The 13,242-nt window shown below is 36.9% G+C and overlaps 1 protein-coding gene across 1 annotated transcript; it reads left to right on the top strand.

Annotated features, from left to right (window-relative positions):
- The first annotated feature begins 4,425 nt into the window (after positions 1-4,425).
- On the top strand, positions 4,426-8,615 carry LOC114032067 (olfactory receptor 51T1). The gene is made up of 2 exons (XM_027847272.1): positions 4,426-5,372; positions 8,375-8,615. Exons 1-2 carry the CDS (start codon positions 4,426-4,428, stop codon positions 8,613-8,615), a joined length of 1,188 nt encoding a protein of 395 aa, XP_027703073.1.
- Positions 8,616-13,242: the final 4,627 nt, after the last annotated feature.

The following is a 13,242-nucleotide window of genomic DNA, read 5'->3' as shown; positions in this document are numbered from 1 at the left end:
AGTGCTTCTGTAGAGGAAGGCCCTTTGCTTGGCCACCTCAGTCAAATGATCTGTCTCCATTAGGATTCTGCTTGTGGAACCATTTCAAAACTGTCATGTATGCACCAAAATACAATTCTTTGAGTGATAGTAAAGCTATGATTACAAATGAAATCCTTTCAAGTCACTGAGCAGCCTCTGATGAAAGTTTTTTAAAAGGTCAAAAATCAACTGAAGCAATGTATAACACAAGATAGTATTTATGCTAATATTAATTAGAAATATATCAATATTTAACATTTTTAAGTAATTAACCTTTCAAATATTGTTTTCTTTCAATATGTTTGTAGTATTCACACTTTTGAATTTATAAAAGCTTATAATTGCACTTTTAGACCAGTTGTATTTTCTGTCCTATTAGATCTGAACTCAATGAGAATCCATATCCTAATCACTTTTCGATCTCTGCTGGGTACAAGCACAATGACTTGCATATAATATGATTAGTGTTTATTGAATGGAATAGTATGAATATGTTGACAATGGAAGTGCTTCCAGTATTTCATCACACATTCTGATTTTCCTGGGAAGCCTCTTCTACTGAATCATTAGTCTGAGAAAATGTCATCCTGAAAGTGTCAAATAATTCCCCACATTGGCAAAACTAAAATTTAAGATATATCATTCAAATTGACAAGAAAAATAAGTGTAATAGAAATGTAAGTAATAAAATTTTCAACTTATGTTTATCTGTAAGTTTGTAACATTTATGCTTCTAAAGTTATTAAAGCTTAAAACTGCACTGACTTTTTTTCCTTACAAAATCCCTTGATACAAACTTTATTTTCAATTCTAACCTGAGATTTCAGAACAATTATCAACTAAAAGACATAAAACAAACACAAATGAGGAATTCATTGCTATCCTTTAAAGAAATATTTCATCATTATTCTTTTCTTCAGGTGCTAAAGGTAGATACACTTGTCCTTGTGTTCTGTCTTTCCACTTTTGGGCCAGCAGGTAAGTCTGGGGTCCATGTTGTCCTTCTCTGATAAGGCTGGCAAGAGCTACAAAGTCTGATCTGTGGGATTTCATTCACCAAAGCTTAAGGATAAATAGGGTGAATCCTGAGGAATCAAATCTTCGGAACAGTCATTCTTGGCTTTGTAATGCATACATATTGCAGACCCACACAGCTGCCTAGGGGAGTCAAGCTAGGAAATCTCCAAAGGTTTGCTCCAGGCAAGAGGGAGCCCCATAAGGCCTCAACCTAGAATACACCATACCTCTTTAAAGCTCTATCTCCAGACAAGAGGTGGTAGGATGAATGTGTCCATTACTCCAGATCTCTGATTATGTTTCACAGTTACCATATGAATCACAGAAGTATGTAAATGTGCACACTGTACACCCATCTTTATAGAATGAGTCTCAATGAGAAACCTATGATTGGAATAAGCCAGAAAATCAAAGATATTTTCCATTCAAAGGAAAAGATGACAGAATAGCGTAAGAGAAGAAATAAAAGTTATTCTGTCTCAGGAAATTTATTTCAGCATTAATTCAGAGTATCAATCAAGTGGTTCTAATTTATATGTGAGAAATTATTTTTTAAATTGCAGCAAGTCTGGATTTTGGGGGAGAATAGCACTTTTTCTCCATTTTCTAAGCTATTGTCAGATACCATCTTTGAAACTCTTTTATTCCCAGATAATTGAGAAAAGTATAAACATTTCTAATATCTTATTATGTTCTACCAGATATACTTTGCTAATACATACTGCTAGAACAAGTATTTTCTGTTCAATAGACCATACAGTATTAAAAATCTTGTCAAATTTTATAACATGGCAAATTGCCCTAAGATTTTTAAGACAACCTGCATATGTGCATAAATAAACATCCACCTATCAACAAAAATATATTAAACACTGGTACTGTGGCAATCACTGTGCTAGGTTCTAAAGGCCCAGAGATTAAAAATGAAACAGACTTTGCTACCATAGAGCTTATATTCTGCAAAGGAGAAAACATTGACATATTTAGGTATCTACAAAGGAAATGCAAAAGGAAAAATAAAGTAACAACAAGAAACTTAAATTTGAAGAAGCACAGTTATGGTGCTTAGGTTCTGACCCTGCTCCTATTCCCCTCTAGTACTTCAAAGAGAATAAAGCTTTGGTCACTCTTAGGGTGCTATGGCTGACCTTCAACTCTAGGACCCCAAGTGCTTAATGCTGTTGCTTTTGTGTGTTCCTTTAAACCAGTCAGCACAAGAAATGAAGTCCTCCACAGGACCAGTCTAGGTTGTTCAGTCCTCAGTCACTAGGTGGGAAAATACGCAGGTGCCCCCCAAATCGTCTCTCCCATTTCACCTTCTCTGTCTTGTATTGCCAGGATAGGAGAGGGAGACTAGTGATAGGGTTGTCAAAAAAGAAGGTAAGAAAGAAAAGAGGCTCATTGAGGCACTTTTTAATGTACAAAAAGGAACAGAAGAAGGTTCAGATGGAAACATATACAAGCAGGAAAGATGTGTTGAATTCATTATCTACTTCAATAAAAGCAAGCTGCACATGATAGAGGTTCACTTTTTCATATGTAATTCCTCTTTGCTGTCATACTTTGCATATGAGAATGTTATTTTGGGAAGCATTCATTAAATTAATAATGAATTTTAAAATATAATCTTTTTAATGGTAACAGAAGATGATTAAGGACTCTTTTTATGAAAACTATCTTCAGTGCTATTTTATGAGAAAATGCTATAAAAGCAATTATGAAGTATTATGAAGGATATGTGAGGAGCTAGCAGTCCAGTACATTCGGGGAAAGAGTGACTTTTATGTTTATTATTGTGTTTATTAAAGAAAGGCAAAGAGAAAGGCATAATCCTGAAGAGAAATGTTTTCAAATGTTTTGTAGACTTTAATCATTGCTCTGGAATTAGTTGAGTGATTTGATTATTAGTTTCCAGGAAAGTGAAGAATAGAATAGTGGTATACTGAGAGTTTGAAGTGACTTTGTTGTCTTTATTTTTGTATGTATTGTATGTATTTATTTTTATTATTGCATTCATTTGTTAACAGTTCTATGTATGGTAATTTTAATATATCTTTGAATAGAGAAAAATAAGGATAATTGCCACTAGAAAAGATGGGCTCTCTAATTCATGAAGAGGGAATTTTAGCTAATTATTTAATAAGAAGAGACTGTAATACACTAATAAGAAATAAATTATCCAATATATCCCTATATAACTGCAGAGCTTGGAATTAACAAATTAAACATATAGTAATGAGTTGAGTGGCAGACGGAGATTTAGTTAGTTACAGAGAGCTTGTGCATAGAACTGTTTTAACCTGCTATGTGTTCAAAGCAGGGAAACCGGGAAGAGATTTGAAACTTGTAACATTTCAAAATAGTATTTTTGATAGAACAGCAAACTATTTAGTGGCAATCAACATTTGTTTATAAAGTAGAGTTTTATTCCACTGTAATAAAGACTTTTTGCACACAAGATAGTTACTTTGTTTTATTAACTGAGAAATAAGATTATAAAGAAAAAAAGCTATGAGAAATAGATGAAGTAATAGCATATTTTCAGCCTGGAGTAGAAAAGGATTAAGGAAGACATTATTATTGCCTTGAAATATTTGAAGGAGTATCATGTGGAATCGGTAATACTACTGTATGTCTGAAGAGGCAAATGTAATGGCAATCAGTGTAAGTTAAAGGAAGGTTGAGTTTGACCTTCAAGGAATAGAATTATTTGAAAAATGGAATGGATTGCCTTAGGAGACAATTATTTCTCTGGACATTGGAAGTATTTGAGCAGAAGCTGATAGAATGATTGCCATCTTAGGGATCACGTGAAAGGGGTGGATAGAATTCTAAGCTTCTTTTAAAACCTAATATTCATATAAACACTGAGAGCAAATTGAAGCAGTTTTTAAAATTTTATTTTTTTCTTTTGTGTTTGTATATGTATGTGTGTGTTTTTTCTTTTACAACATGGCTAATATGAAAACATGTTTTGCACAACTTCACATGCATAATTAATATGATATTTCTTGCCTTCTCAAGAGTGAGGGAGGGACAGGACAGACAGGGAGAACACAGAACTCAAAATTTTTAAAAATGTGAAAATTTTAAAAATGTAATTGGAAAGCATTTAATGAAATAGGTAATTTGTATTAAAATCTAAGATATTTAATTATCTAAAGTTTTAAAATTATGTAAACATATTTTAATTATGTAGAAAGTAAATTATGATACTCATAGAGGAGTGTAATAGGAATGAAGAAAAGGGAGATGTCATGAGCTGGATTAGTTGGAGAGGAAGGTTTTATAGAGGAAAGAGCACTTGGATTCACCAATAAATGATAAATGGGATATTATGAGGACTCAACTTTTTTTTTTCTCTTTCAGGTATAACCTTAGCCTACCATGTTGGTTCTCAATAATACTACATCCCTATCCCCAACCTTCCGCCTCACTGCCTTCCCTGGGTTAGAAGGTAATCATATGTGGCTCTCCATACCTTTCTCTTGTCTCTATGCCACTGCCCTCTTGGGAAATAGTATGATCCTTTTTGTGATAATCACTGAACGAAGCCTCCACAAACCCAGGTACTACTTCGTGTCTATGCTATCAGGTGTGGACCTAGGCTTGACAATTACAACCCTTCCCACCATGCTGGGTGTCCTCTGGTTCAATTTGCAAGAGATCAGCTTGAATGCCTGTATCATCCAAATGTTCTTCCTCCATTTCTTCTCTTTTCTGGAGTCCTCTGTGCTTTTAGCCATGGCCTTTGATCGTTTCATGGCCATTTGTGACCCATTAAGGTATGCAGCAATTCTCACTAATTCAACCATCATGCTTATTGGTCTGGTGATCTTTGTGAAGCAAATGGCCTGCATACTCCCAATAGTCTTGGCCTTGAAGGGATTGTCTTTCCACAGAGGACATGAGCTCTCCCACCCCTACTGCTACCACCCGGACATGATCAAGCATTCCTGCACCAACCCCTGGCTCAGTAGCCTGATTGGTTTATTTTTTCTACTCTCCCACTCTGGTGTTGACTTGCTCTTCATCCTCCTCTCCTACATCCTGATCCTCCGCACCCTCTTGAGCATCACCTCCCCCAATGAGCGACGAAAGGCCTTCAATACCTGTGTCTCCCACATTGCTGCTGTTACCATATTTTTTGTGCCCATGATCAGCGTGTCACTTACACACCGTCTATTTGTCACTGCTCCACATATTGTTCCTGTCATTATGGCCAATATCTACCTGTTACTCCCACCTATTCTGAACCCCATTATCTATAGCTTGAAAACCAAACTGATTCGCCAAGCTCTGCTCAGGCTGCTCCAAAGCAAAGAAGCCCTGAGGTGATGTGACTTTGTAGGGACAGTGTGTGTGAGTGAGGTGGATTGGAGAAGGGACAGAGTGAGAACAAGAATATGGGGTTCCTTGTCTTAAACTAAAAGATGCCTCATTGTAGCTTAAATAAACAGCTCATTTATAGTTGATTGCTCCTAACCACATATTTTAGGTGCAAGCAGAATTGGTTTAATCCATCTTCTAAATGAGAGTTCTTCAAACATTTGAAGATAAAGATCATGTAGACCTTAAGTATTTTAGTATTGCATCATATCTAGGTTAATCGTGCAAAGTTCTATGAGTTGGTTTTGTAATAGAACTGCTTATGTTCTTCTCCTCTTCCCTCAATATTTTCTCTTTCATGTGTTCCAGCTTTATCTTAGTGGATAGACTGCTGGACAGAGTCAGGAAGACCTTAATATAAGTTCCACCACCACCACTTCCCTGATGACATATATTATCTGTGTATTAACAAGATACTTAATTTATAAGACTCTCAGGTATCAACTGGGTTCCTAGAGGCAGCTAGGTGCCAAATTGGGTAGGTCACTGAGCCTAGAGTCAAAAAATCCCAAGTTTAAATCTGGTCTCAGAAGCTTCCCATCTGTGTGACCCTGGGCAATTTACCTAACTGCTGCCTATCTGTTTCCTTAATTGTAAAATGTGGATAATAGTGCCTACCTCACAGGGTTGTTGTGAGTCTCAAATGAGATATTTGTAAAATGCTTAGCATAGTGCCTCGAGCATAGTAGGTATGTAATAAGTGCCTATTTCCTTCCATCCAGTTCCCTCCTCTGTGAAATGGGGACAATAATATCTATGATTCCTATCTTACAGGATTGTTGTGAAATGTTTAGGATAATCTGCAAAATTTGAAGTGCCATATAAATATCTGTCTATCCTCCTCTTATCATTGTCAATAGTCTAACAACTGTTAGAACTGAACTGAATCTTAGAACTGAATGAAATGCTTCATATGTGAACTGCCCAGGGCAGCATTCAATGAGATGATTACATCATTGATTCTGGATATTGGAATGTATCCAATGTAGACATATGAAATGTAAATGTAGATGAAAACAAATTTGCTTTTTTATTTTGGGTTGTCTTCTGCCCTGTGAGCTTGTTGAGTTTCTAGTTTAGATCGTTTTCACATGAAAAGCTGTCCAGACATTTCTCCCACCACTTTTACTTATGTCACTTTTAACTCAATAGTTAATCATTATAATTTCTTCAATATTTAGGGTCATATGTAGGAATATGCTGGTAAATATTTAACAACTGGCTTTCCAGAAAAAAAAATGTGCATAACACACTTTAAAGCTTAATCTGCATTATTTAAACTTTATCCATCACATTCTTATCTAAGAAAATCTTAGACTTTCTTAAAAGTCTATATAATCACCAAAACAACAAGCCAAGCTGCAATTTTAACATCTCCTATTTTAAGAGGTGTAAATATTCACATTGAAAATTTAATAAATGACTCTCTGAAATGGTAAGAGTGGGATTTATCACATTCTTAGCATATGATTTCATCAGAATGAATCCTTTTTCCAATGACATAAGGTCAGAAGCCCCTTATGATTTATTATTCCGTGTTAAATTATTGTCATGGTTTAAAATATAATAAACATACTGTGGGAAGGGTAGGGAGAAGATCAACCTCCTTTTCTTCCATTACTAGGCTAGAATTCAGATGAAAAATATGTAATCTATCATTAATTTTATACTCAGTTCCTTTATGCCTTGATATAATCTTCCAGGTGTATTTGTCACTGTCATAGCCTTTATGCTCCAAGGCTTTATCTTCCCTCTCCTTCTCTTCTCCCTTTACATTCTCTTTCCCATCCACATGTAAGGGTTCATTTATTACATCTATACAGATTACTCCCAAATTCATAAATCCAGTTGTCATTTCTCTCATAAACTCCAGTCCTGCCTGTGCTGAATATTCAGCACTGCAAACAACTCATTAAAATTTAGGTAGGGGCAGCTAGGTGGTACAGTGGATAGAGCACCATCCTTGGAGTCAGGAGGACCTGAGTTCAAATGCTTCAGACACATACTAGTTATGTGACTTTGTGCAAGCCACTTAACCCCAACTGCCTCAAAAACAAACTCAAATAATCACATTTTGGCTTAAATCTTACTGTTCATTTTTGGGGATGGCACTGTGCCATCTTCCTATTCCTCAGAGTAAAATCCTCATCTTTAACTTTTACCTCTACTTATTTTGCCTTTACCCTAATCAGTTGCTAAATGTTGTCATCTCTCCTTTTATGTTTCTCTCATCCATTCCAGTCTTTCCAATCACACAACTATCATCCTAGTTGAGGATCTCATAATCTGTCTCCTGTACTGTTTTAATAAATCATTAATTGTTCTTTCTGCCTCCAATCTTTCACTTCTCAAATCGATAATTCTCAGAACTACCAAATAATATTCCCAAAACATATGTCGAACCATGTCACACATACCCACCCCTTAAAAAAAATTCGAATGACCTATGTTTTCTTTAGGATAAAATACAAATTTCTTAGGTTAGCATTTAAAATCCTCCGCAATCAAATTATAAACTACCTGTCCTTCTCGATTTCACATACCTCCATTTCATACATTCACAGCCCCTGTGCCTCTCCCTTTGGTTGTATGGCTTTTCCTAGAATCTCCATTTAAGAAAGAGAGTGGTTTTCCAGGAGCCAAGATGGTGGAGTAAGCAGTAAGCCTCTGGCACTCTCCCTTATTGACCTTGAAAAACCCAGAAAATATTGCCCCAAGAAAAATTCTAAGACAGTGGAGCCAGCAGAAAGATGGAGTATAGCAGTTTTTTAGCTCGTGAGGCTAAGGGGATTAATAGGAAAGGTCCCTATTGCTGTGACTGAAGGGGACCAGTACTGTATGGAAGGCATCCCAGCAAGCCAGCAGCAAGCCCCACCCCAGAAAAGTGGAACGGGCAAGCATCAACACCATGACACCTCCCACCCCTGTACCATATGCCTTGGCATAGCCAGGGGAACTGGCAGACACCAGCACAGAGACCTACCAATTGTGTGGAAGATGGGTGTCCACCAGCAGCTGAGCCTACACGTGCTCTGGCACAGCCCCAGGTGAGGAGGCAACCTCCAGCAGCCAGAACACCCACACCCTACCCAGCAAGCTTCAGTGTAACCCCCCAAAATGCAGAAAAACCCCACCTGGCCTTGACCAACACCAGCTACTACTACCAACTCCAGGTCAGCACCAAGTAAGCTACAGCCTCTACAGCCTCCAGCTGCCAGAACCTGAGGCCCCAGCACAAAAAGCCAGTAGCCAGATCCCTAGCCCCCAGCACAGAAAGTGTGGGACAGTGCCCCCTGTGCCCCAGAAGCAGAAATTAACTTTAAAAGCCAGGAAAAAGACAAACGCCATGAGCTAAAAGCAACATAGAAAAACAAAGACCATAGATTCTTACTATGGGGACAGGGAAGATCAAAACACAAATTCAGAAGTGGACAACATTGTCAATATACCCACATCTGAAACCTCAAAAGGGAATATGAACTGGTCTTAAGCCCAAAAAGCCTTCTTGAAAGAGCTCAAGAAGGCATAGCAATCCTGATCTCAAACAAAGCAAAAGGAAAAATAGATCTAATTAAAAGAGATAAAGAAGGAAACTATATCCTGCTAAAAGGAACCATAGACAATGAAGTAATATCATAACTAAACATATATGCACCAAGTGGTATAGCATCCATATTCTTGGAGGAGAAGTTAAGGGAGTTACGGGATGAAATAGACATCAAAACTGTACTAGTGAGGGACCTCAGCCTCTGTTATTCAATATGGTACTAGAAATGTTGGCTTTAGTAATAAGAGAAGAAAAAAAATTCAAGGAATTAGAATAGATAAAGAAGAAACAAAGTTATCACTCTTTGCAGATGATATGATGACAGAGAATCCTAGAGAATCAAGTAAAAAAAAAACTACTTGAAATAATAAACAACTTTAGCAAATTTAGAGGACATAAAGTAAACCCAAATAAATCATTAGCATTTGTATATATTACCAACAACGCCCAACAGCAAGAGGCAGAAAGAGAAATTCCATTTAAAGTTACTGTAGACATTATAAAATATTTGGTAGTCTACATGCCAAAACAAGCCCAGGAACTATATGAATGCAATTACAAAACACTTTTTGCACAAATAAAGTCAGATCTAAATAATTGTAAAAACGGGAGTTGCTCATGGGTCGGCCAAGCTAATATAATAAAAATGTCAATTCTACCTAAATTAATGTACTTATTCAGTGCCATACCAATCAAACTAACGAAAAAAGTATTTTATGGAGTTAGAAAAAAATAATAACAAAATTCATCTGGAAGAACAAAAGGTCTAGAATATCATGAGAATTAATGAAAAGAAATGCTAGGGAAGGTGACCTAGCCATACCAGATCTTAAATTGTATTATAAAGCAGTAATCATCAAAACTACTTAGTACTGGCAAAGAAATAGAATGGTGAATCAGTGAAATAGGTTAGGTACACAAGACACAGTAATCAATTACTATAGCAATCTACTATTTGATAAAAATCAAAGACCCCAGCTTTTGGGATAAGAACTCACTATTTGACCAAAACTGCTGGGGAAAATTATTGCAGGAACTGGGCACAGACCAACATCTTATACCATATACCAAAATAAAGTCAAAATGGGTACACAATTTAGATATAAAGGCTGATACTATAAGCAAACTGAGAGAGCAAGGAATAGTTCACCTGTCAGATTTATGGAGAACAGAAGAATTTATGACCCAACAAGAGATAGGAAACATTATGAAATGCAAAATGGATAATTTTGTTCACATTAAATTGAAAAAGTTTTTGCACAAACAAAGCCAATGTAACCAAGATTAGGAGGGAAGCAGAAAAATGGGAAAAAATTTTTATACCCAATGTCTCTGATAAAGGCCTCATATCCAAAATATAAAGAGAACTGAATCAAATTTGTAAGAACACAAGTCATTCCCTGATTGATAAATGGTCAGAGGATATGAATAGGCAGTTTTGAGATGAATAAATTAAAACTATCTATAAGCATATGAACAAATGCTCTAAATCACTATTGATTAGAGAGATGCAAATCAAAACAACTCTTGGGTACCACATTGCACCCATTAGATTGGCTAACATTATAATTTATTTATTTGTTTGTTTGTTTGTTTCTTTATTATTTATTAAAATTATAAATGATGGAGAAGATGTAGGAAAACTAGAACACTAATGCATTGTTGGGGAGTTGTGAACTGGTCCAATAATTCTGGAGAGCAATTTAGAACTATGTCCAAAAGGTCATAAAAATGTGCAGACCCTTTTACCCAGCAATACCACTTCTAGGGCTGTATCCCAAAGAGATCATAAAAATGGGAAAAGTGCCCACATGTACAAAAATATTTATAGCAGCTCTTTTTGTGGTGGCGAAGAATTGGAAATTGGGAGGATGCCCACCAATTGGGGAATGGCTGAACAAGTTGTGGTATATGAATGTAATGGAATGCTATTGTGCTATAAGAAATGATGAGCAGGCAGACTTCAGAAAAACCTGAAAGGACTTAAATGAACTGATGCTGAGTGAATGGAGCAAAACCAGGAGAACATTATACACAGTAATAGCTACATTGTGTGATGACTGACTTTGATAGACTTAGCTCTTGCCAGCAATACAAAGGTCTAAGACAGCTCCAAAAGACTAATGATGGAAAATGCTATCTACATCCAGAGAAAAAATTATGGAGTCTGAATTCAGATTGAAGCATGCTATTTGCGGTCTCTCTCTCTCTTTTTTTGTTTGTTTTGTTTTCCTTTTCTTGTAGTTCCTCTCATTTGTTCTAATTTTTCATTACATGACTAATGTGAAAATATGTTTAATAAAAATGTATATGTAGAGCCTACATCAGATTGCACACCATCTTGGGGAGGGGAAAGGGGAAGGAGAAATAAATTTAAAACTCAGAAGTTTATGGAAGTGAATGTTGAAAACTAAAAACAAATTAGTTAATTAAAAAAAAAGAAAGAGAGTGCTCAGGCCAGCTATATTTCATTTCTCTCCAGATTATCCTTAGGATTTTCTCTACCATGCTCCCAGCACCTTTGTTTCTACCATCTTCCTCTTTTCAATTTCCTTTTTTTGCATTATCTTTCCCTCTTTATTATAATATAAGTTCCTTAGGAGTGGGAACTGTGTTTCTATTCCCAGTGCTTAGTACAGTGCCTAGTACATAATACATGCTTAATAAATTTTTGTTGATTCACTGACTGACATCATATGTTCCAACAAAACTGGAATAGTAGCTATTCTCCAAAAATGACATTCCATTCTCCACTTATATATATTCACAAAAGCCATCCCAATGTCTAGAATCATTCCCTGATCATCTCTACCTTTCATAATCTATATCTCAATCTACCTTCATAGCTCAATTAAAGTTCCACTCTATCTTGTAATCTACCTGATTCTCCCAGCAAAATGTTTTTCACCCTTGGTCAAATATGCCTCGAACATTGTATGTGGCTTTCTTCTTTGTCCCCATTACTGCCTTCCTTGCAATATTCTGATTTGTATAAATGTTTTATCCCTCTTGTTAGAATGGAACTCCTTGAGAACATCTATTCTATTTTTTTATCTGTATATCCTTGGTACCTAGTCATAATATTTTATACATTAGTAAATTCTTAATAAATATTGATTAACTTTTTGGAATTCATGTATGCTATGTTTATGATATTTCCTTGATCTGACTGTCCAGTCATCCGGAGGGTAGCAACGAAGATATCAGATGAGTTTGGCATAAATTTCATGACCACATGTTGGCTTGTAGTAATCACCTTTTCTCTTTCTAAATGCTCACAAAGAACCCTTTTAATAATTGATTACAGAGGTGGAACCAAGATGATGGAAGAAAGGCAGGGACTTGCCTGAGCTCTCCCCCAAACCCTCCAAATACCTTTAAATTATGACTATAAACAAATCCTAAAGGAGCAGAACCCACAAAAAGATTGAGTGAAACAATTTTCCAGCCCGACACAACTTGAAAGTTCAGTAGGAAAGGTCTGCTGCACCAGAGTAAGAGAGAAGTGCAGTCTAGTTCGGGCTGTGCCAGCACAGACTGGACTCCAGCAAACCAGGAGCAGTCCTTGGGGCAACTGACTCAGTGGCAGCAGTGGTGGTCTCCAGACCTCAGCCCACAGATGCCAAGGACAACTTAGAAGGGCAGGAGGAAAAGTCTGTCACACAGGGGTGAGAGAGGAGCACGGTTTAGTGCAGGCTGCTCAGGTGCAGACACAGCCTCAGCAAACCAGGAGCAGGCCTTGGGAGTCACTGAATCATCATCATCATCAGCTATTCCTGAAATTCTCAGCCCACAGATGGTGAAGGGGTCAAACAACTGGTCAGAATGAGATTATAAGGTTCTTTTTGTTAGAACTGAAACAGGACTCAGTCGTTTTGCCCATACTCAGATCCAGGTCACAGACATGGGTGGCAGTTCCAGGGTGAGGAGGGGCACTAGTACACCAGAGCTTGTTGGCAGAACGGAGCAAGGACCCTCCTCACAGTTCCAGGGCAAAAGAATCTTGTGGTCACTCACAGAGCAGAACACAGGCCAAGAGAGTAATACATGCGCCCCTCCTTAGATCATACCACTTTGGAAGAACTGAAAAGTTACAGATCTCTAGAAGTATCTCTCAAAACAACCGCACAAAACCCCTGAAGCTTGGGACAACACATTCTCCACACTGGAAGCAGAGCCCTATTTTAACAAACAGTTAAAAGTCAGGTAACAGACTGGGAATATAAACAAACAACAAAAAAACATTCTGACCTTGGGAAGTTAAAATG

Source organism: Vombatus ursinus, unplaced genomic scaffold (genome assembly GCF_900497805.2).
Source record: "Vombatus ursinus unplaced genomic scaffold, bare-nosed wombat genome assembly UNPS02015397.1, whole genome shotgun sequence".
Classification (NCBI taxonomy): Eukaryota; Metazoa; Chordata; class Mammalia; order Diprotodontia; family Vombatidae; genus Vombatus; species Vombatus ursinus.
This window is presented reverse-complemented; position numbering and strand designations above follow the sequence as displayed.

What these genes read in the sequence shown, in the direction of transcription:
- LOC114032067 (XM_027847272.1), top strand. Translation starts at nt 4,426, where the DNA reads ATGTTGGTTCTCAATAATACTACATCCCTATCCCCAACCTTCCGCCTC. An exon ending in CAAAGCAAAGAAGCCCTGAG is followed by an intron (nt 5,373 to 8,374) that starts GTGATGTGACTT and finishes GCCTTGGCATAG; the next exon opens with CCAGGGGAACTGGCAGACAC.